The 25,032-nt window shown below is 26.6% G+C and overlaps 3 protein-coding genes across 5 annotated transcripts in view; all 3 read left to right on the top strand.

The window, feature by feature from the left end:
- Positions 1-25,032, top strand: part of LOC149877743 (uncharacterized) — a 392,865-nt gene that overhangs the window by 67,791 nt on the left and 300,042 nt on the right. The window lies entirely within an intron of this gene.
- LOC145181722 (uncharacterized) overlaps positions 1-25,032 on the top strand; it is a 96,011-nt gene that overhangs the window by 39,681 nt on the left and 31,298 nt on the right. The gene's annotated exons all lie outside the window — the stretch shown is intronic.
- Positions 47-25,019, top strand: LOC149877773 (phosphatidylserine lipase ABHD16A-like). Its single transcript, XM_090073492.1, has 20 exons — positions 47-254; positions 424-480; positions 676-742; positions 1,283-1,372; positions 4,584-4,663; positions 4,800-4,960; positions 10,837-10,910; positions 14,363-14,403; positions 14,759-14,854; positions 15,071-15,134; positions 19,237-19,286; positions 19,714-19,878; positions 19,986-20,049; positions 20,643-20,706; positions 20,899-20,955; positions 23,556-23,615; positions 23,812-23,888; positions 23,978-24,073; positions 24,176-24,222; positions 24,375-25,019. Exons 1-20 carry the CDS (start codon positions 159-161, stop codon positions 24,459-24,461), a joined length of 1,593 nt encoding a protein of 530 aa, XP_089929618.1. The 5' UTR covers positions 47-158; the 3' UTR covers positions 24,462-25,019.

Genomic DNA, 25,032 nt, shown 5'->3' with positions numbered 1-25,032 from the left:
AGTTTTATACCTATTTGTCTGTTTCGTTTGGTTGATTAAAAATGGTTATAAACAAAGCGTAAAATTATTCACTTGGACCAAGTGCGGCTGGCTAGCTCAAAGAATAATTTTGCAAAAAAAAAAAATACACGTAAATCAATTTATTAGCCTGATTTAAAATGTTTAGTGCTGTAAAAAATCTGAGTACGTTTATTTTAGGACCAAGGCTCTATCGGATATTTCGTTATGATTCAAACACTCTAAGAAAAGTGTTAGTAAGTCTACTAGCTATCAACGTGTTATCACGTCAGTGTGTGTGTGTGTGTGTGTGTGTGTGTGTGTGTGTGTGTGTGTGTGTGTGTGTGTGTGTGTGTGTGTGTGTGTGTGTGTGTGTGTGTTTGTATATTTAAGTTTGACAATGTTTATAAACAAAAATTTTTTTAGGCACATGAATATCAGTTAACCACTTCTGAATGGTTCGGTGAATCATTTATTAACACGGTACGAGGTATATTTTTATTCGTTTCAAATCGGTCATTTTAGATTAGAAATGAATAATAAGCAGGAAACATGTAAAATCTAATAGTTTAATAAACTTTATCAACTGCAATATTTTCATAACTTTTACTCTGCCATATACTAATATTTGTAGATTTGTGGATTTTTTGAAAATTTAAATTTCTTAACATATTTTAGGTATCATATGCATTAGTTGCCACTTATTACTTTTCACCAATAGTTGCATATTATCTTTACCAGAGTGGTAAGTCTAGTTGTTAACTGCATTCATTAAATATAATTTTGTTGATTATATATAATACATTGTTATGTTAATAAATAAGAAGTTGTTAAATAAATGAGTCAGTGTTCAGTAATTTTAGAAATAAAAAAAAATGTAAGTTTACTGATGTTTTATTAACGTTTTTTTGTAAACACTCTGCTAACAAAAATTGTGACATCAGTTTCAGTAAAAAGATTTGAGTTTTTGGAAAACTTAAAATATTTTTTTATTTCTAGTATAAATTTATATAATTTATATAAAGTTTTTTAGTTAGGAATGTCTTTTTGTTTATTATTAGAAATAAAACAAAACAAATTTTTTCAATTTTGAAATGGCATATTTTAAAAATTTATGATCTGCTTAAAAATCTTAAAAAGTATGTAAAAAAAAAAAAAAAAAAAAAAAAATTATTTATTTTTAAATTAATTTTAGTTAACTAAAAATCTATATTATATCCTATTTCAAATATTTTTCTTTTTGTTATTTTTAAACAATATATTGTTTTTTTAATCATATTTTTAGGAAAAATTTACTCTGCTGATCAAGTAATATATTATGCAAAAGTATGTGCCGCAGTTGCTGTTACTCTTGGTGGTGCCTTTTTACTCAGAGGTGACTTTTCTGAAATATTTTCTCTCAAAATTTGTTCAAGTTGAATAAATTGGTAGACTGATTAGTTTACTCAGTAATATTATTTGTTTAAGAGTTTAATTTACAAGAGTTCTCTCTTGATTTATTTATGATACAGGAGCACAGGTCTTCTAAAAAATCCCCAACAATAATTTTTTTTTCAACAAAATGAATAATAATAAAAAATGGTTTAATCTACACTTTAAGCGGGTGATTGTTATAATATGGTCTAGAAACCACAGAAAAATAGTAGTTTTAGAAATCAATATACCTATTATCTGAAGTAAACTGTGCAGACAGATAAAAAGGGAAAACAAAAGAAAGTTTGATGCAGCTAGAAATCAATTGTTAAATTGCGTCTTGATAAAAACTTGAAATTTGTTTACCACAGACAGCTTATCAGAATTACCCTCTGGTCTAATTGGGTAAAATTGATTAAATTTAATTTTGAAAATCAAAACAGATTGATAAAAGCAATTTCTTTAAATTTTAAAAAATGAAATTTTAAAATTTTTAATTAAATTTTTATTAAGATTTTTGAATGTTTTGTTAAAAAATTTCTCCATAAACAATCATTAGCTAGGAATGTAAATGAGGTTTTTCTAAAATTGGTTTTTTAGATAAACTTTGAATTTCACTATTTTAAAAGCTGTTTTTCGGTTTTCTAGAGTTTTTTAGTTATATATATTTAAGGGAGAAAACTGCAGCAGAAACATTAAGTAGTGAAAATGTTATTGTAGGCAAGTTTTATATTAAATTGATTTTACTCAATGTTAAAATAAAAGTAAATATAAATGTTATGAAAAAAATCTCAGTTGGTTTGCTATAAGTCTGCTAAATGTTTTAAGCGTTGTAAATTGCAGGTGACAAGACATTTGGTTTAATATCAGTATTTGTGTCATTTTTCTGTTGTAAAAATAATTTCTTAGTTTTTTCAAATTTACTTCAGAGACTTCTTTTACCTTATTACATTCATAGTAAAGATATTTGTCCCGGAAAACAAAATATGCAGTTTACACATTAATGTAAAACTTCATTACAAAAAGAAACTTGATTTGAAAGACACTTTCATTTATTCAGTCTAACAAAACAAAAACTCTAATGCAACTATAAAACTGTTAATAAAACATTTAAACACAAGTAGTTTTCATTAAAATTTAAAAAGTAACAAGAAAATAACATGCTGAGAAGTGTTAATGTTTATCTTTTCTATCAAATTTTATAAAAATTCAAGTTAATTCATTATACATAATTCAATACAAAACAAATACTTGAACAAAGAATAAATACCCTTCATTACATTAATTAAACTTTACTAATAAAGAGTCATAAACATCGAAATAAATTTGATATAAAAATAGCAAATAAATGGAAGTTAAGAAATGGATGATTAATTTTGCATTTCTTGAGATGATAAACGTAAAAAACATAAAGTATTAAGTGTTTCATAATTTAATCCTGACCTAGTTTTGAGACAAATAGAACATTTGCAGAAAATGACCTTTCACCCTCCACAGTCAGATTAACTTCAAAGCAGTGTGCAACATATCTAAGTTGCTTGTTACTTTTTTTTTCAGCTCAAATACTGCCATTTCTTTGAGCATTAATTTGGAAGTTGATTATATTTTTTGCTTTTTGGTGAAACTCCTTTGACTGTCTTTGTGATGGAGAATTCAAAATCTTCAGACAAGAAAGTAAATTGTTGTAGTAGTACCTGACAAGCTTAGTTATTATTTTTATTACAGTTATTATTTTAAATGTTGTTGTTATATTATCATTATTGTTGTTGTTTTTGTTGTTGTTGTTATTATTACTATTGTTGTTAATATTATTAATACCATTATTATTATTATTATTTATGTTAATTATTAATAATAATAATATTATTATTATTATTATTATTATTATTATTATTATTATTATTATTATTATTATTATTATTATTATTATTATTATTATTATTATTATTATTATTATTATTATTATTATTATTACTATTAATATTGTTATTATTATTATTGTTATTATTATTATTATTATTATTGTTATTATTATTATTATTATTATCATCATTTTCTTCAGGTTTTTACACCAAACAAAACAATCCAGCATGTATTAATAATTTTGCATGTATTATCTTCAGAAGGGGAATTATCAATTACTCTATGAAAATCTTTTTTACAAATATTATGTGACAACAAATTAGGTGAACCAATGTTTTTAATACCATAACATGTTATGAGACAATCCTTTAATATAAAATAATTATGTTCTTAATAGATCTTAACTTAAGTTGTAAAGGTCATCATTATTTAGTAAAGATCATTTATATAAGTGAGATCCAAATTAATATAAAAAACTTTTGATTTACATCATATATATATATATATATATATATATATATATATATATATATATATATATATATATATATATATATATATATATATATATATATATATACATACATATATATATATATATACATATATATATATATATACATATATATATATATATATATATATATATACATATATATGTATGTATGTATATATATATATGTATATTATTTGAATAGATTATTCTATGCTCAAAATAATCATTTTATTAAGAAAAATTTAGGTTTCACTGATTTGATTTAAATCTGGTAACATGTTTTACAAGTTTATTAAAATTTAAGCTTTTCACTGTAATATCTTGAATGTTATGTTTCACTTTCATCTTGAAAAATATTTATCTACCTTCTCTCTCTCTCTCCCTTTTACTTTATTTTCTCGATGAGATTAATTGGTAGAGTACAAAAGTAGGAAGTAAAAATTTAAACTTAATTCACTATCATTTATAAGTTTGTCACGAATTCCACATTCCATGTCAGGAATTTCATCTGAGTGAGCTATACCTGTATGTCAAACATAAAGGCAATCAAACTTGCACAATCACCATTCTTGTAAGAAGAAAACTAAAGGAAATTTTTTATGTTTGTAAACTGTGTTAACATTAAATCTTTCATTAGTTGCTAAAAGCTTAAAAGTAAAAAGAAAGCATATAAAGTATTACTAGAAACATATAGATCTGCCCAAACTTGAAAAACTCATTCAGCCATATCTCATATCCTTTTTTCAGAACTCTTCAGTTTTCTTTTATGACAAAATGGAAGAAAAATGAAGAAACTTTTTTTGCATTTTTTTAGGATATGGAAGGTTAACAAATCCTGAATATAAAAAATTTCTCAGTGTCTTAGAAAATGCAAAGCTAAATAAGAATGAAAGAGTAAGTATTCTCATTATTTTCAAAATTTTATAATACATAAATGAATTTTTAAATAATTTTTAAAGAAACTAATGGTTTAAATGTATAAACACCAATAATTAAACAATACTATTCTTAAAATTTTATTTACTGACAGGCATCTTTGCAGATGTATGACTTCGATTTTGTTGGTTGGCCAGTCGATTTTTCCTACAAAGAGTCTTCAATTAAACCTATTATTGTTCCAATGGAGGCTGAAAAGAAGAATGATGATACTGCTCTCTCTAAGATCTTAAATATTCCGAAGAATGTTTTAGAGTATGTACTATTTTAATTCGATATTTAATGACTAAATTTTGTAAATGTCCTATATTGTTACAATAGAGTCAAGGAATGGTTTTCTTTTTTAAAAACTTTTATTACAATAGTGATACATTTAAGTAATTATCTGTAAATAAACTCCTAATGTATGCTCTGTTATTTATTACATACAACTGGGAACACAGAATATTTTAAAATTAAGTTTAAAAACAAAATTCATAAAACACCACATAAACATCATAGCTATGGTTTCATAATAACATTGTAAATCAAGTGTTTTTATCAGCTGAAAAATGTTTTGTAATTAGTACAGTGGTGCACTAAGATATTGAATTATGCATCAAAATTTTGTAATAAAACGTTTTAACTTGACTAGCAAAAAGCAACCCGTAATACGGGTTATGGTCGGTCTGTTACTTAACAGACGGACCATATTAATAGTGGCAGTTTTCCACAATTTAAAGTTGCAAAACCTTAACTATACCCTTTTAGAAAAACGCCTTCAAATTGACAAAATTAAACCATCTGTAAAATTAAAATAAAAAGTATGCGGATGTAAAATAATTTACCAATTATTCAACATTATTTAAGTAATTTACAACTGACGAAAGTCACATCAGTGTAAGGCAGAACCATTTTCCTCGACATTACTAAGTTCAACACAATATGTTTTTGGTTACTAACACAAAATAATAACACTTTATCATGCTTTAAATTGACAAAAAAGTAAGGCTATATTCTTGTTATATTTTTTATAACATGAATTTTAATAAGATTAATATTAACCAAACGTAAATTATACATGATTTATTAGTTTTTTGGTATCCCCTTGATACATTTTTCTTTAAAACAGGAAAATGTCTTTAAAACGTTAAATGCACATAGCCAAATAAATTTATTAAAAATAACTGACCATTACTATTCATGGCACTAATCTGACCATTTTTATATATATGTCCTCTTTGTTTCAATAGCTTTTAGTAAACAGTAACTTACTACCATTTGCTAAAAATTCCTTTTGTTACTCGAAATTTTGGTCAGTTAAAATGATATAAATGTATGCAATTAGTGCAATTTTATAAATGTATGCAATTAGTGCAATTTTTTTAAAAAATTGCACTAATTGCATACATTTATATCATTTTAACTGACCAAAATTTACAATAAAAGGTAATCAGGTTTCTTTTTATAAATCGTATAAATGCATCAATCATAAATCCTAAAGAAAAAAAAAAATGGAATTATGATACTATAATTACAACAACAAAAAAAACAAACAAAAATAAAACACCACATAAAAACTGAAAATCGATTTACCTATTTATAGTAACCCATTTTGACATGGCAGTTAATATAAACATTTATCGAAAATGTAACAATAAAATCTGTTTCGAAGTACAAAAGGAAGGATTAACAATACTATAAAAAAAAAAAACCAAATTAAGATATAAATTGCATTTTTAGCATAATGTTGTCTTGGCTTTCAGTAAATAAATAAAAGCAGTAAGTTCCAATAATGAAACTACCTATTATTCATTTTTTACAATAGTCACCAACATGAAGGTGTCTATTGTTAAAAATGAATACCAACAAAACATCACAACAATAACATATAACAATAGAATATTTACATCCTTGATCCTAAAATCCAGTGAAGATAACAAAGCAAATTAAAATATGAAAGGCAAAATTAGAAAACCAATTTAAAGTTAACTACATTTATCTTTTTACTAAACATATAAATACATAAAAGTATATTTGTTTTTATGTTCAATATTAGTTATTCAATTACTTCAAATTTAGGACATGAAAACACCCTAGACTTAAAGATCAAGGTTGCATACTCTCATTCACATTACGCTAAACATTAACAGACATTATTATGTGTTTTGAGAATAGTTAAAAAAGGCTAGACAACACAACCTAGCTCCAAAGCAGTTACTCCGCCTGGCACTAAATGCTGCCAAGTCACAACTCTGCTATAAGTACATCGCTTGGCTGGCAAGGTTATCAATCTTGCTCAACATAATGCCAAATCACACCACTTTGAAAACATGGAAACAGCATAATTTAAACATATATACAACTATAAACAAATATGGTTTCATATAACACATTTGATTAATAATCTTTTCAATTTGATGAAGAGTAGCTTGTTCAGCTATTAGAAGTGGGACTGAGTGGTGAGTGAAATCTTCCATCATAAAAAAATTCTATGTATTCCAGAGATGTAAAGGATTGTCAGGTTCACAAAAGGTCAAAATAATTGAAAACAATTGTCTAATTTACTTTGGCGTACGTGTTAAAACCGCCTCAGAAGGAGTATTTTGCCATTCAGTGTCATCTAACAACAATTCTTTTAAAACACATGCTTCACGAAACGTTTCAAGGACAATACCATTAACAGTACGCACATCCTCCCAAGATGTTGCTCCTTTTGCTTGCAAAAGTAACAGCCTAAGAAAAAACAATTCTCCAGTTGGATTAACTTTATACATTCTTACTATCACCTTATTACCACCCCTTTGTCTAACCTTCCATTTACAATGTTTATCATCAAATATAAAGTGATAAGGAATGTCTACATAAGAATAGCAATGTGCTCTTTCATTTTCAGTATTTAACTTAAACCATGCTGTTAGGTGCGTATCATGTTGAGCTGCACGATCTAAAGCCATTTGTTCTGCTCCTTCTCTAAAATACAATAATTAATTTTCAGGTAGATGTTTACCAAGTCACAGCACTTTGAAAACACAGAAACAACATAATATAAGCATATGTACCAACTATAAACACAATAAATGTGTTTAAATATGTATATAAGGTTAAATATATTCCTTATATACATATTTAAAACACATTTTTAAAACAATTATATAACACATATTAACACATACACAAAGAGTAAAAAAACACTTTACATTATTATAAAAACATTATTATAAAAACACATTGATAAAACAACTATAAAGCACTTATTACCACATACAGATACATATCAAAAAAGCATATATGCAAACAATAAACGTGTGGAAACAAAAATTTTAAAAATGATGCGAGAAAATTTAAAAAGATACAAAATATACATTTACAAACAATACTCTTTACCTTCTTTTTTTTTCTTCGTAAGAATTGTAATCCTCATAACAAAATTTAACCTTTACATACAATAACATGTGACATGCCATGTCAGTGTTGGCACAAAAGTTTAATTTATTTTTCTAAATTTTCTAAAAAAGAACAAAAATAGTTAATAGCATCACAGAAATTTCAATGTAGTAATAACCATTTTATGGAAATAGCATTAGTATAACTTTAAATAACATACATACCCCTATTTTCCTGCTAAAAAATAAGATAATAAAAACAAAACTGCAAAAAGAAAAACTAAAACAAAAAAAATATAAACGATTTAAAAAATTAAAATCCTTTCTACTTTATCTAATAAAAATTTAAATCCTTTCTACTTTATCTAATAAAAATTTAAATCCTTTCTACTTTATCTAATTAAAATTTAAATCCTTTCTACTTTATCTAATAAAAATGTAAATATAACTATTTTATATACTTACTTCAATTATAAGATGATCTTAGCGATTATTATTTATCTTCATATGATTCTTTATGTAATATATCTAAACTAATAATTAAATTCCAAAAGGAAGAAAGTTTTAACTCGCTTCATGGATCTTTCTCTAATGGCCGCGTGCATTTAAAGAACGCGCTCTTTCAAAGCCTAGTAACTAATGACAAAACAACAACATTAAACATTAAACATTAACTTTTGTAGGAATTATATTATGATTATGTATAAAGCAATCAATCAAAAGTAGAGAGCTTTCTTTCTACATTATTCAGTTATTTCATCAGTAAATCTGTAATAAGTTGATGAATTTATATGCAAACAAATAACCACATTTTTAAAAGAATGTTTTATGATAGAGGTGCTTGGGAAGTTATTAAAGAAATGTACTGTTTCTATCAAACAACATTAAAACTATTTATCATTCTATAGTTATTAAAAATCTGAAATGATCTCCTCTAAAGAAAATTTAAAAAAAAATAAAAAATTATAGATTTTTAAAAATATTTTTATGCTGCTCTCAAGTTGGTTATTATACCCTAAAAGGTTAGATTTTTTTAAGTTCCTTCAGTAAGGGTCTAGGGTGGTCCAACAGAGGAGAGTATTTCTCAACTTATTTTAAGCACATTTCCTCAGATTTGTCAGGTTTTATGTTTTAGTTTTAGAATTTTCTCATACTAATTTCATCTAGTAACATATTCATTAGAAAATGTTTTTAAAAAAAAGAACAAGCATAAACTTTTTGAGCAGTTAAAGTTGCACAAGTAGTTAAATGTAATAATAAATAGTTTAACAATAAACAATTTAATAATACTAACAAGAAGCCTAAAAACTTTATATGAAATATATATGAAACAAAATAATTGTGTATTAACATTCTTAAGTACTCAATTAGTAAAATATATTTATTCAGTATGCAAAGGAAAGTGTTTAAAGTTGGTTTATCACACTTTGGCAAAAATTAAATGGAAATATTATTTTTGCTGTTATATGAAAACAAGTTTTATTTTGAAAAGATCTTCAAATATTCAATAAAACACAATCTGCCTTACATTTTCAGCCATAGTTCAATGACAGTTAAACTTGTAAGTTAAGTTGATTGAAACAATTTTTCTATAGGTATTTTTAGTACAAAGATTTCTCAAATTATATCGCAAAAAAATTCATTTTGGCAATGAAAAATAGTATGACAAAATATTATCATTATAACTACTACTACTACTCCTACTACTACTACTACTACTACTACTACTACTACTACTACTACTACTACTACTACTACTACTACTACTACTACTACTACTACTACGACTACGACTACTACTACTATTTTTAACAATAGCTTACTACACTGTTCTCCAGATTGATTGCCAGGTTATTACACTGAACAGTGGTTTTGGATTTGTTAATCGTTAATTGTTTCAGATATTTTTCATTTGTGAAATAGACAGTGTTTGGTTTGAGACTGAGTTACAGATATTTCTATTGAAGTTTGTTTTCTTATCTTCAAAAATAAGCAAGGTATCTTCAACTGTAATCTAACAATTTAATCGAATAGTAATATTCTAGTGTCACATGTTCCTGTTTGTAGAATACAATAGTGGCTTAAGAAACTGTGCAGACAAATGTGGTGAACCCTGGCAGTTAATCTGGAGAACCTTGATGTTACATAAATAAAAAAACATTTGAAGCAAAAGAGAATCTTAAAGCTCTAAAAAATTGATTCAAACAGCAAATAAAGTTTTGAGAGCACTTTTCTATATTTGTTTTGTTATGAAAAAAAAAAAAAGATAATTCTTGTACAGGAAATATGTCTTAAAGACTTTAAACGAAGAAATCTAAAGTTTTGAGATTTTTTAGTTGATAAGTAAAACTAAAAAAATTTAAAAATATAAAAATAACAATTTTGATTTCAGAAACTCATTCATCTATTCTCAAGTCACTTCAATATTAGTTCTAGTTGTTATCTTTGTTATTTTTACCAAAACTAAAAAGTTAATGAGAAGCCTGTTTCAAATGCAGTACTAGTTTTCAGACTACTTTCTTCTAGTATTCACAGTTGTTTTTTTTTGAAATTATATTGATCAATATTTTTTTGGATTTAATTATTTGTTTTTTTTTTTAAAAAAGATTTTAAATCATTACAAGTAACACTTCACAAATCTGGATAACGTAACAAATAGGGATATTATTATGAAAATGGTTCTGTTTAAAAATCTAAATTAGATGTTTAGAAAAAACATACAAATTCTTTTTTTTGTGTATGTTTTGAGTTTAATAATTTATTTAGGTATATTTTGGCTCATGGTTTAGCTCGACCAATGGGATATCCAGGCTCTGTTAAGCTACTGCAAGCAGCCATGGGTAATAACATTTGATTTAGATTATGAACTGCTGCTTAAAATATTATATTTTTCATTTTTATGGGTTACTTTTCAATTGAAAGACTGTTATAATAAGTGTTGTTTTAAGTTGATATTCTGTTGTGACTTATCTTTTGCATCCAGATTCTTTCAGAAATCTCCTAATAATATAACAATCCATCTAATTGCCAAATATCCATTTTAATGATTAATATGGACTTTACCTGCAGTTATGTTTTCAAAGGTAAATGCTATCATGATGCAATTTGAATACACTTACCTTTGTATATAATCTTTAAAAGGTGAATAAAAGTGTGATACACATGTATAGCATTTTTAGTAATTGTAGTTTAGTATTAAAGTCATTCCATATTAGATTTAATGTGGTATGTTTCTTTAGGTACCCACTCTTTTGAAAGCTGATGATTTTTAATGAAGAAACTTAATACTAAGAACATGTATACCAAAATTTTAGCTTTCTGCCAATTTTTCTGCAACAGTTAAGGAGATTCAGCTACTTGGGCTTTGACCTTTTTTAGGCAAATTATTTTGAGTACTGCAACACTTTTTAAAGCATATGATGTGATAATATCTTCAGGTTTATATTACAATACGTAGAAATTTGATACCAGATTATTTTAAAGTGTAAGGAATCCAAAAATAAGAATTGAAAAATACAAAAACAAGTTTTTAAATCTCAAATTTTTATTATTTAAGTCTCAAATTTTTTTTTTCAAATGTTTCAAAAAAAAAAAACTAAAACCTTTGCACAGCACACAAAAATCAATACACAGTTTTTTAGTTGATAAAAAAGTACTGATAGGTAAAATCAAGATTTTTTAAAGTTTGAAATATTTTAAATTAGCTGTATTGCAAAATCTGGCATGGTTATCTTTTCAGCAAATCAAAATATGGAGGGTCAAAGTTTCAAAAAATATATTTTTTAAGTATTTTTATTTAGAGTCACAGAAATTGACATGATTTAATCACAAATAGGTTGATAGAGTAATCAAAATCACACTTTACAAAACAAATTAAAAAATCCTTTTTTTTTTTCCAAATAAGTGATATATATATATATATATATATATATATATATATATATATATATATATATATATATATATATATATATATATATATATATATATAGTATTGCAGAAATTATGTTAATATTTCCAGTAAGAGTGCTCAATACAGCGTAGAATAAGTAGAGCGAATATACTATTATTGTTATTATATAAACTAAATAATTAGCTTGGTTTATATTACATTACTTAAAGTTTCACGCAATAGCGATCATCAGATGTTATAAAACCGTTAAAAAACGTTTTTTAACGGTTTTATAACATCTGATGATTGCTATTGCGTGAAACTTTAAGTAATGTAATATAAACCAAGCTAATTATTTAGTTTATATAATAACAATAATAGTATATATATATATATATATATATTGTTTGATGTAGTGTTGTATTAAAATAATACAAAACTTTTGTTCGTTGAAAAGTGCTTGATGTTTAGGAAATTTATTTTGATTATATATAAGTTTCAAAACAGAGCAATTTATAATTATAATTAAAAACGATAAAGAAAAAACTTTTATTATGGAACTTTAAGTTTCATGCCTAACGGCAATCATCAGCCATATATTACAAAATTAAAAATTAAACGTTAGAATTACATTTATAATTACGGTGGCATGAGTTCTAAGGACTCCATGGAAACAATATTTTAAAAGTATAACGTGACATAAACGTAAAGTGACCCAACCAGAATCAATCTTCCTCCTTTCAGTGCAAATGTGGTTACAAAAATAGGTAAATGTTTTTTAAACCTCATTGACCTCCACTTCCCAGTTAGCCACAGGCTTCGAAAAAGATTTAATAGAAACACATTCAAAATTAGTTATTCTTGCATGCCAAATATAAAATCCATTATTAACTCACACAATAAAAACATTTTGCATAATGAGGCAAAAACTAATGAAATGAAATGCACTTGCACTGAAAAATTCAAATGTCCAATGAACAACCGTTGCCTTTCCAACAACAACATCGTTTATCAGGCCACCGTGTATTCAGACAATCCGGAATATAAAGAAAAAGTGTATGCAGGACTTAGCGAAACATCTTTCAAAGCTCCATATGCTAACCACTTAAAATCCTTTAATGCAGTTAGGTACAAGAACGATACAATCACTTTTTCTTGGGGAATCTGTTATTAATAGTTTTTAATTTAAATTAATATTTTTAAAGGTAAAAAATTTTGAATTAAAAGTTGTTAGATTATTTGCATAGCATACAGTTGAATTAATTTTCCAAATTTCTTCAAGAAAATATTTTTGTTGTAACAATTTTCAACAAAACTGTAACAATTTTCAACAAAATCAAATTTGTATGGATTTACAAGTAGTAATTATGTAGTAGTAATTATGAGTAGGAATTATGGACATGGAATTACTTTGTAATGCTTTCTTGACTACAATTATTGACTATTTCCTTCATAACATAATTAATATTGAATTTGTTACAAATTATGTACAGTATGTAGACTGTACAAAACATACTGCATGAAATGTGTTATAACCAAAATTTAATAAATTTCTAACATGAATAGTGCAGACTGTTTATAGATCTCTATTTACAAAAGTCAAAGGTTTTAGCATTTAATTTCTCATATTTTGTAATAAGATATCTACACAAAAGTGATGAGAGCATAGAAGGATAAGAGAGAAGCAGAAATTCAGTGTTTCCAGGTGCTAGCTAGAAAACAAAAATATGAACAGTTAAGCAATTAAACATTCCTTCAAAAAAAAAAAAAATTTAATTTTCTTGAAAAGCTAAAAAAGGCATTACTAAAACATTGTTTGACATCCAATCAAAGTAGAGGAGCTTAATCAATTTTAAAATAATTTAGGGCTCAGTAATAAACAAAGGAGAAAGATGCTTTAGGTATTATAAGATCATGGGAAAAATAATGAAAACCATATTTGATAAGCAGGAGCAGAGCTAGTAGGGTAACCAAGAGATTAGCTCTTGTCAAAAGTTGATAAGAAAGTTTCCTCAAAAATAAAAAGTCAATCAGTTGATATTAGGTATTACTAAGTCAATGTTTTTTTTAAAAACAGCAGTCCAGTTATCAGGATTAAGCCTTAGAAACAAAGCTAATATTTTGCTTAAATATTTCTAGTATTAAATTAGTTTTCATTCCCAAAAATCATCAGTTTTGAAGAAGTTGAGTGCCATTACATTTTCTAAGGAATGGCCAGTTACTAAAAGATTGTGTTGCATATAAAACTAAAGGGATAAATTTTTCATTAAAAAACTTTGTTCTCTCATTTTTTAATCATCTGTAAAAAGTGGAATAGTTTTTACATGTTTTCACTTTTTTCAAATTAGAACATCAATTAATCTGCTTCAAGTTTATTTTCTTATTTTTGTTAATGTTTAGGACCAGCATTACATCAAGGCAGGACAATACTGATAGAGAAAGTAGTTTATTTTTCAACATTTAAAAATACTTTGAAATTTTTTTTTTTGTGAAGAAAACATATAATAGTATATATGGTTTGAAAAAGTTAGAAATATATTTAGGTTCAACTCTACAGTTAAACTGTATGAATTTCTTGCTGAATATAAATACACTTCAGAGATAATTCTTATCTCACTAGAGAAAGATGTGAAGTGCTTCTAATCAGTTTTTTAATATTTTTTGGTAAATGAACTCTTGGTAAAATGGTTTTATTGTGATTTTGAAAATTTTTATTGTCAAAACATTAATGTAAATTAGGGCAGAACTGTTGAAAAAAGTTCCATTTCTAGTTATGGCAAAAATGTTGTTTTTTAGAATGGCATTCGTTCAAAGTTATCAACTGAAGATGGTAATGAAATTGATACAATGTTTCTTGACAAACGAAAGGATAATGAAAATGGGAAAACTCTGGTAGTTTGATAAAATAATAATGATAATAACTTTAAACTATTTTTTATTATTTATTAAAACTCTTTTTCTTATACAAATATGCATTTAAAATACAGAGAGAAATATGTGCTAACCATATTTCTCCCCATATTTAAATGCATATTTAACAACCAAGTATTAATTCTCATACTTAGAACTAGTGAAATTTTTATCTGAAGTAATACGACATGTTTTTAGGTTATTTGTTGTGAGGGAAATGCAGCTTTCTACGAAGTAGGATGCATGGGAACACCTTTGAAAGGTGAGACTGTTAGAAGCAAATTTTTAGAATTTTATCCATCCTACTTGTTATAGTTTTCGCATGTGACAAAGGAAAAGTTTATGAAATAAGTAAATAACATATATGAAAACAAGAATACACATTTGTTGATCAGTATTTGTGATGAATTGGTCAGTATTTTTTGGCCCAAAATATATAATTTTGGTCAGTATTTTTAACAAATGGTCAGTATTTCCATTTAGTTTTGTCAGTTTTAAAGTTAAAATTGATCAGTATAAAACTAAAAATATTCAGTATTAAAGTTAAAATTGGTCAGTAAAAATAAAAGTTTTTTAGTAAAGATTATATTTATAGATTTTTGTACAATAATTGATCTCCAAATATTTTACAATATGAAAATAATAGCAAATTTTAAGTGAAGTAATCAATTACAAACATTTGATAAAATAACAAGTTCATCAGTATAAATTCATTTGTACAATAAATAATTTCCAATTATTTTATAATAAGTGATCTCCAAACATTTAACAATATGAAAATGATAGCAAATTTGAATTGAACAGATAAAACAGCCATGTGCAAAGTTAGCACATGCAAAAAAATATTGAAAATTGCTGGTGGTTCAACAAAGGTCTACATTCCCATTTACTGTCTAAACATAAACTTAAAGTAACTTGCAATCGCAAGCACCAAGTTTATCCATGAGAGCTTCAAATTCGAAAGGTTTAGAAGAAGAACCTCATAATAAAAAGCTGAAAATATCGAACTTTTTTCAACAACATTGAAAAAAGAGGAAAATCTCTCTGAAGTGCTGGCATGTATGGTAGCAAAAGATGGTATATCATTTAGTACAATTTGTAATTGCATTGATATACGAGCCAGGTTAGTTGCACGAGGATATAAAAATGTCCCTAAATCACGTAATACTATCAGAAAAATGGACTACTACGAGCAGATTAAAGGGCAAGTTAAAAAGGAAATAATTGATCAAATATCAAGAGACTCTAAATTTTCCTTAACACTTGATGAGCGGACTTCTTTTGGAAACTGCAGATATATGAATGTGAATGAGTTGAAAAGATATTGGAACTTAGGTTTGATTCTCATTTTAGGGTCTATGCCAGCAAAAAAGTTCTAAAAGAAAGACTTCACAGCTTTAAAATAAACCTTGAGGATGATATCATTGGTATTACAACTAATGGTGCAAGCGTTATGAAGAAACTAGGAAAAATTCTAGATCAACAATTATGCTTTGCCCATGCTCTACAACAATCAGCGTGGGACACCAGTCACTCGGAAATTGATGAAAGTTTAGATGATGAGAACACTGTTTTGAAAATTTAGAAAACAATGATGATGAAGACGAAGATGATGATTATAAAAGTGAACATGTTTATGAGGAGGAAGATTGTACTCGAGATTTAAATGATTAATTGTTAATTAATGAAACATCTGAGGTTACAATTAAACATCATATTATTGGACCTATCATAACCAAAGTCAGGAAAATTGTAAAAATGTTTAAAATGTCCCAACAAAAATTGAGTTGTTTTGCATATCATCATTTTTTTGTTCTTCATCTGAACCATCAGTGTAAAAAAAATTGTAATTAACTATGACAGGCTCATTCTCACTGTTGAAAACATTAATATTGTCTATACACCATTGTTATAAAACACCAAGAGAAATGGATTTTTTTCATAAGCAAGGCACACATTTTTTTGATTTTGGTCTTTAAAAAAAGTTGGGATGGTTTAACTGGATACATTTCTACTGTCATGTTCATGTCCATTTTTAGTTCTATAAATGATTAGATTGTCACATGCTAAACTAAATAAAAAACAAACTGTAGCATCTCATTACTCTTAGTGTCTTTGAAAGGCTTTACATCTATGGTATGATTTTTTTAATATTCTTTCTTTCATTCTTGTTTCTGTTTCCTTGGTTTCAATGATACTTGCTCTTCTGTTGTCATTTTTTTCTGTTTTTCCAAACTTTCTTTGTTCAGTGCTCAGATAAAAATGGCAATCTGTAGTTTTCACTAAAATATTTCAGTTAAAAATCACATTACTTTAATTAAATTGTAGATCATTTTACTTAAGCCATAGATCAATCTATTTAAATTACAGATCATTTTAATTAGATAACTGACTACTTAATTAAAAATTGATAAGTAAACTAATCAAATGACAGCTAATATATAACACCGAAAATTTAATTAGAATACTGACCATCTCAATAAAACACTGAAAGTTAAAAATAAAAAAGTACTGACTCATTAAAAATACTGCCCCCCTTAAATGACACCCTAAAATCAATAACATTTTTTTCCTATTAAAAATGGTTATTTTTACAAAAAATAAATAATCAACTAAAATTTTGTGAAAAACAATTTTGAAAAAAGTTTTTTTTCAACATTTCAACTGATAGCCTCTTACCCAGTGGGAAACACAAGACAAAATCTCACTAGCCCCTCCTTTATCGGTCTGTTGAAAAATATTGGTTTTGATGGCATTTTCATGTTAACACAACACTTTAAGAGCTTTTCAGAATATATCTACAGGGTGACCACAAAGTATCCGCACAGATAAAGAGCTTAATAAAAAGCATGTAGAAAGTATTTGGAACACAAATTTTATTTTAAAACATTTATTGAACTATAACAATTATGATTCAAAGATTGAATTCGAATTTTCCTCCATCAGCAAAATAACAGGCCTGTAGGCGTCTCGGGAATGCTTCGACGGTGGCGAGCAAGTAGGCAGGGTCCAGAGAATCCCAAGCTTTCAGTAGTGATTTTTTTAAACTTTCAATATTTTTATGCGGCTTTTGGCATGCCTTTCCTTCTAGGACGCTCCAGACTGAGAAATCCATCGGGTTAAGATCGGGGCTCGATGGCGGCCATTGAGAAAAGTTGATAAAATCAGGAAAAGTTGCCGCACAAAAATCCTGAACTGTCTTCTTTTTATGGGCTGGAGCTCCATCTTGCATGAACGTCCAAATACGATTTCCAAGTTCTTTTTGAGCCCAAGGAACAATTTATAAGTAAATAAATAAGAAAATAAATAAGAAAATACATAAGTGCTTTTATGCTTATATTTTCACAAGATGAAACCGTCTCGTGTGCGGATACTTTGTGGTCACCCTGTAGTTCTGGTATTTATGTTTTGAGAGGAGAACTTAAGAAATATAGAATGTAATACTCATTAAAGTGAAAGTAAAAGATAAATAATTTAAAAAAAAACTACTGCTTTTTTTTAGAGCATATGGAAACTATATTTGGTCAAGAAAAAATTTTAAATCCTTGTTAAAATAATGCTTTTTCTAAAATAAAGTTAAAATAATGACTGTTTTTAATCTGGTTTTGTGGCTATTATCAAAGGCTTACTGGTTTTTTAAAATTTCTGATTACAAAATCAAAAATTTTGAGCTCTATGTATTGTTGTGTCATTATTGGAAAAAGAATTTGGATGCAAAAACAGGTACAGTGGCACCACAAACTGCACAGAAATTGTTCAGACATTTTAACAAAAGCATTATGGATATTGAAGACATTTTCTGTAACACCAGTTTAGGACAAAAGAGACTTGTGACCTGATTTAGGGTCAGATTTTTGGGTCATTTAGCCTGATTAACAGAAAGTTACTAAAAACATAAGTATAAACAAAATATTCACTACTTAAGAAAAATCTCTTGGAGTAATGTAAAAAAGCTGACAAAAAATCTTGTCTATTGACTCTTACTCCTAATTAGAATGCTTATGGTTTTGTGATCTTTAAAGACTTTTGAGTGTTAAACAGTGTAACAAAGATGTTTCTTTTTGTAAATAGTTTAATGTTAATGCAATATGATCTGGAAATGTATAACTAGGCAAAAAGATACATAATTTTCCAAAAATAAAACAAATATGTTAAAAGGAAGTTTTTTATAATTTTGATAAATTTGTGAAAAAATTTTATATTTACAGTTTTTAAATTGAATCCTTTTGAAACATGAAATGGAACCAAGCTACTAAGAAATAATGATTTTTGTTTTAACTTAGATATATTTTATGTCTTTCTTTTTTTTTTTTTTTTTTTTTTTTTTTTTTTTTTTTTTTTTTTTTTTTTTTTTTTTACATTAGGAGGTTATTCAGTCTTAGGATGGAATCACCCTGGCTTCATGGGGAGTTCAGTAAGTTTTACTCTTTAACTGCAGAGAGAAGATCAGAAATCTTGAAATTTATTGGTGGAAAATTTTTTTTTGTTGTTGGGAATTTTCTTTAAAATAAAATTACTCAGGAGAAATGAGGTTCAAAGAAATTTTAAAAGTCAGTATTTGTTAACAAATGAAGAAGTTCCACCACACATTTTTACAAAAAAAAAAAATTGTTGTTGCAAGATTTTCTTAAGATTGCTTATTCTTTCACAAAAAGTTTTAAAAGAATAAATGGTTCTATCTGCTATGAAGATGAAGAAGATATGGTGCTTTTACTTTAAAATTTCTAATAGCAGCTGTTATGATTTCTTCATATACATTTTTAGATCAATATACAAATATATTTGTTTTGGGTGTTTGCACATTAAATGATACTTAGATTAACTTTAAATTCTACTTTTAGGGCACTCCAAGTCCTACTTCAGAGGAACATGCAATAGATGTTGTAGTTCGTTATGCAGTTTCAAAATTAGGATTTAAATGTGAAGACATAGTTATGTTTGCATGGTCAATAGGTGGTTATGCTGCTTCTTATGCAGCCATGATTTATCCAAATATTAAAGGTGTGGTAAGTTACTCATTTGTTTTTTGCTACAATATTTTTCTTAAGTGTTTGAATTTTCTCTTTTTTATCTGAAAATTCAAACAATTCCCAGATACAAGTATGTAATTTAGATACTTGATGCTACATTTGATGACATAACTACTTTAGCACAAGCAAGGATGCCAGCATTTGCATGTAAATCTTATTTTAGTTTTTCTATAACTAATGCTTAGTTTTTCACAGTAAAAATTCACTTTTCCTTAAAACTGCATGTGAAACACGATTTTAAGTATTGTTATACAAAAATTCCCAAGTTAATTGCTTTGGTTAAAATAGTTTTAACATTAGCTAAACACTAGATTTTCAGTAATTTTTTTTTCCTTTTATATTTAAAAAATTCTTTCTTTCAGTACTTTTAAAGAAGTTTCAAATTCTGAACGTGCAATTAAATATGTAATTTTTGTGGAAAACAGTTTAACTAAATTTTAACTAAACAAGGAACGCGAAATGAAATATGTCTAGGTGCTTCTTTTGATTTCCTCATTAGTATATAGTAATGCTTGGTGACAAAATATTAGTTTTACTTAATATGAGTGTTAATATTGGCCTAATATGGATGTAAATTTAAGATTGTTAATGTAAATCTAAGATTATTAAAAAGGGAAAAATTGCTTCTCTGTATTGTTAATAATTAATTTTTCAATTTTTTTTGTGATGTTTTTGGTAGACATTGTATATTAGTGGCTTTATTTGTGACTTTTTTTTTGTTTAACTTTTTTCTCATACAGCTGGTGTTGTTACTAGTGTTATTAACAATTACATGAACCTTAATAATACCAGAAATCTGATAAAGTGAGTTTATTGTTACTTATATTTCATTAATCTTTGTCTTTAATTTGTTTTCATGTTAAACATTTTCATGTGCATATACATTTATATGTATATACTGCATGTTATATTTAGACATCTTAACAAATATATATTTTTGGTGCTCTGTAATTTAAAAAAAGTAAAATTTAAATATATGTATATTTTTTTGTTAAGATATCCAGGGCCAATTAGGTTCATACGAAGGCTACGCGAAGAAATTATCACAACAATGTATGTTGATAAATCTCTTTTAGTTTGCAGGATTTTTGGCTTCTAATTTGCTATAAGTTCTATACTTTTTGTAATTTTAAAATTTATAATGTATCTATATGTATGCATGTGTCTAATAGTTAAGGTGTCCTATTTTTGGAAGAATTTCTTTCCATATGATGTAATTTGGTGAAAAAACAATGTGTTTAGTTTTAGCCCATAAAACTTTTGACAGGTCCCTAGCACTCCTAAGTTTAAAAAAGTGCATTTTCTGACTCAAAAATGACACTTTTGAGGATATGAAGATCTCTTTAACTTTAAAAATATTCCTGTGAAATCAAGGATTTTGTATTTTAATTGTTTTTTTATATCTGAAAATCTTATTTTTGAAAAACATTGACAAATTAACAGATTTTTAACAACATTATAGTTTAACCAAAACAAGGCTGTTAATAAAAAACAAGATTGATTTGCTGTAGTTGGGAGTTGTATAAATCAAATGTCTAAAGGATTAGGAAAAAAAGTGATAGAAGAAGCCACAAGTGAGGCTAGAGAACAACTAAAGATATAAAATAATCCTATATGATACTCGAGTTTGATGGTAAAATTGTTTAAGAATTCACCAAAGGAAGAAAATTAAAAGGCATAGAATAGTATTAAGCTCCTCTTGGCAAATTGATTGATCTCCTCTTGGTAAATTGAATCACAGCTCTAAAGAAGGAGACTTTATGTTTTTGTTTGACTTTATGTTTCAATTTCTTGAATTGTTTTATCTAAAATAATGTCATCAACTGTTACTTCACTGAGGATTTTGGTATCTTTAGCGGAATCAGGATCCAATTGATCTTCAATATACTTCAGCATGATAAGCGGAAAATAGCTGCAACTTCCAACTTATATTTTGTATCTTTTGAGCCCTTTAGAGAGTTCAAACAGTTTGTTTGCAATCTCCTGGTTGTGATGCTAAAAAAAAGAACATCCATATATTAAAAGATTTTGTTTTCATTAGCCATGATGAAGACCTTAGTCAAGATCTTTTTCTGGTACTGTAGAGGAAAAGACATACAAGCTAATTAGGGAAAAGTGTAGTTAAGTGCATTGTGGTATGAGAAAGCAAAGTAGGAAGCCCTTCTCAATAAGAAATCGGTAACAAGCCTCTGATAAAATAGTAAAAACTTGTTATACCAGTTTATACTTGTTATAACTGTTATGCTAGGAAGCTTCTATATTTTATGCTATATTGTAAACCAATCTTTTTTTTTTCCTTCGTTAGTTACTCATTACCTTTTAAAACTAAAACATGTTTTTTATTTTACTTACAGCATAATTTTGACTAAAATTTATTTTTTTATTAAAAATCATAAGTCAAAATTATAATTTACATATTCAGATTCATATAAATTTAAAAAAAAAATGTTTTATATAAATATCTTTAAAATAGAGATCCCCAGATCCTCAAAAAGTGGCTTTTTTGGGTCAGAAATGATATTTTTTTTTAAACTTTGGACTGCTGGGGCCCTGTCAAAAATAAATTTTATGACAGACAATGTTTTTTTCATCCATTCATATTACAAGAAATGAAGGAATGCTAAAAATAAAATTTTGTCCCAAAAAAGGGATATATATCTATATATATATATATATATATATATATATATATATATATATATATATATATATATATATATATAAGGGTATTTCAAAGTATTTCAATTTTGGAAATTTAACTTGCTCACACCTGTCTGGTGATTTAGGGTAAAATAATTTAAAGCCAAAAATGTTTGATATCAGATGACTTTAAAGGTCAGTATATAATAAACCTACTGGCTAATCCTATAATACAAATAATAAATTGAAATTCTGGTTTTAAAAGAGTTTTAAATGCAATTTAGAGCACCTTGATGTCAATAGAGAGGTACTGCTGGTATTTAGATGAGACCAAGGTCTCATCTAAATACTTGCCTTTACTGATGTAGAGTAAGAGGACATTGAAAAAGCGTTCTCCAAACTAGTTCCTGATCAGTTCCAACATCCAGAAAAGTCAAATGTGTTCCAAAGTCTGCACTCTAAACAAGAAACATCACCAGGTCTTGGTTCATTAATTGGAGAGAACTCTTGGTTCATTTTCAGTTTACTAAACCTGACCAAAATGGAGGACGAACTTTGGTTAAACACTCTGACTTTTCTGTGGTCCTTTCTCGACCAATTTAAAAATATTTTCCAACTTTGTCAATAGATTGACTATAGAGGAACTATTTCTCTATGCAGCAAAGATGATACCAACTCTGTGGAGCAGCAACATGTAGTAAAACAGAAAAGGATCACCTCATAACTCAATTTATATCAACAATATTTTTTTTCTTCTCCATAAAATAAAGTATTAGTTTTAAGATACATTATTGATGTTGAAATTTCAACTTTATATGCTTATGAATAGTGACGAAAATAATTGTCTTTATTTTACCCATATCTATATTCTATGCTTCCATACCTCTCTTCTAAAAACACCTGTGTAATGTTAAAAATCCTTAGGTCTGTTATTAAACTATATAGTTTGGGTTATCTGACCTGTAATATTGTGCTAATTAATCATTCTTTATTAAAAAAATTTTTTATATTAGTCCTAACGATCCTGCTACAAACAGATGTAATTTCTTACTGGAGAAGATCTTATCTTTTAGGTATAAAGTTAACTAATATAAACTTCAAAGAAGTTAATGAATAGATAAAGCATCAGAGCTTTTTTTTGCTAGTTGTTATATTTGTTATTTTTTATTTCTATTGATACTGGTATATTCTAATACATTTTCTGATATTTTTTTGAATCTTGTTGTATTTTGTTTATAATTGTTGTTGCATTAAAAATTTCCTCTCTAGATACCCTAATATAGTTACGAAAGAAAGTTTAGAAGTGCTTCACTCTTATCTAGCATTAGATAACACCGCTTCTCAAGGTAGATTATAAATATTATGTTCAAAAAAAAAAAGAATTACGCTTTCCTTTTTTTTTTTTTTTAATGCCTTATTCTTTAACTTAATGCAGCTGCAGTTTTAAAAAGTATCGGCTACGATCACAACAATGACTTTGAAAATCGTTTTGCTCTTAAAGGAACTCAACCTACTTTCCCACTGGAGATAGGTAAAGCCTGGTATTTGGTATGAGCCGTAATTTTTGTATTCATGTAATATTGATAGTCTTTGTCGGGATCTGAAGTTGTTTTTTTTTAATCTGTTTAACTAGGAGCTTCATGGTCTCAAGTTGAAAAAACAAGAGCTACTATGTTCTTGGTAAGTACATTTTAAGTGCAATTTCTTTTATTATATAGCAAGAGTTTTTTTGACTTAAATTTTATTATCTGAAATTAGGAAGTAATTTTAGATAGCGTTCTATTGTTATAAACATAATTATATTTTTTTTATATAAATTATCTTTTATTTAGACTCTTAAGTATTTGGACCATTTTGACGCTACTCATTGTGTTCCTCTACCTTCTCAATACTTTTTATTACCTTGGCAACATAAGTGAGCTTGAAAAGTGCAATGCAAACCTAAACATTAAGTTATTGCCCAGTAAGGTCTTCGCCTCAGGACCTTACTTCGCCTCAGGACCTTACTTTCAAAATACGGAAATGTTTTTATGGATAATTGTAATTTTATGGTGAATGCGGTTGTGCATTAAAGTTAAAGCCATAATAAATTTATATTTTACATGATCATTCTGCCACTTAGAGAAAATATGCGAAGAGGTGTTTATTTTAAAATAGCGTTTCATTAAATGTGCTGCTTTTTTCTTTTTTTTTTAAAAAAAAAACAACAACAAACAAACTGATAAGTGATGACTTTTTCTCTATATTCGATGATTCTTGATCGGGGCATTTTAGGAAGATTTTAATTAAATTAACTTTTTTTTTCTGTGTTAAATTTCATCAATTGTAAAATTTTGCTCGAACTTGTAGAGGATATTTTCAACGTGAATATGAATTTGTGAATGTTGATATATCGTGAATATGTACGTTGTGAAAAATTATCAAATTATATGTCTTGATAACTATTGAAAATATTGAGAGAAGCATTTTGTTAAAAAGCATTTTTTTGTT

Source organism: Hydra viridissima, unplaced genomic scaffold (genome assembly GCF_058129835.1).
Source record: "Hydra viridissima isolate aposymbiotic clone 2 unplaced genomic scaffold, HvirCarnegie_v1 scaffold_16, whole genome shotgun sequence".
Taxonomy (NCBI): domain Eukaryota; kingdom Metazoa; phylum Cnidaria; class Hydrozoa; order Anthoathecata; family Hydridae; genus Hydra; species Hydra viridissima.
The sequence above is the reverse complement of the archived record's forward strand: the minus strand, read 5'-3'. Positions and strand labels throughout refer to the sequence as shown.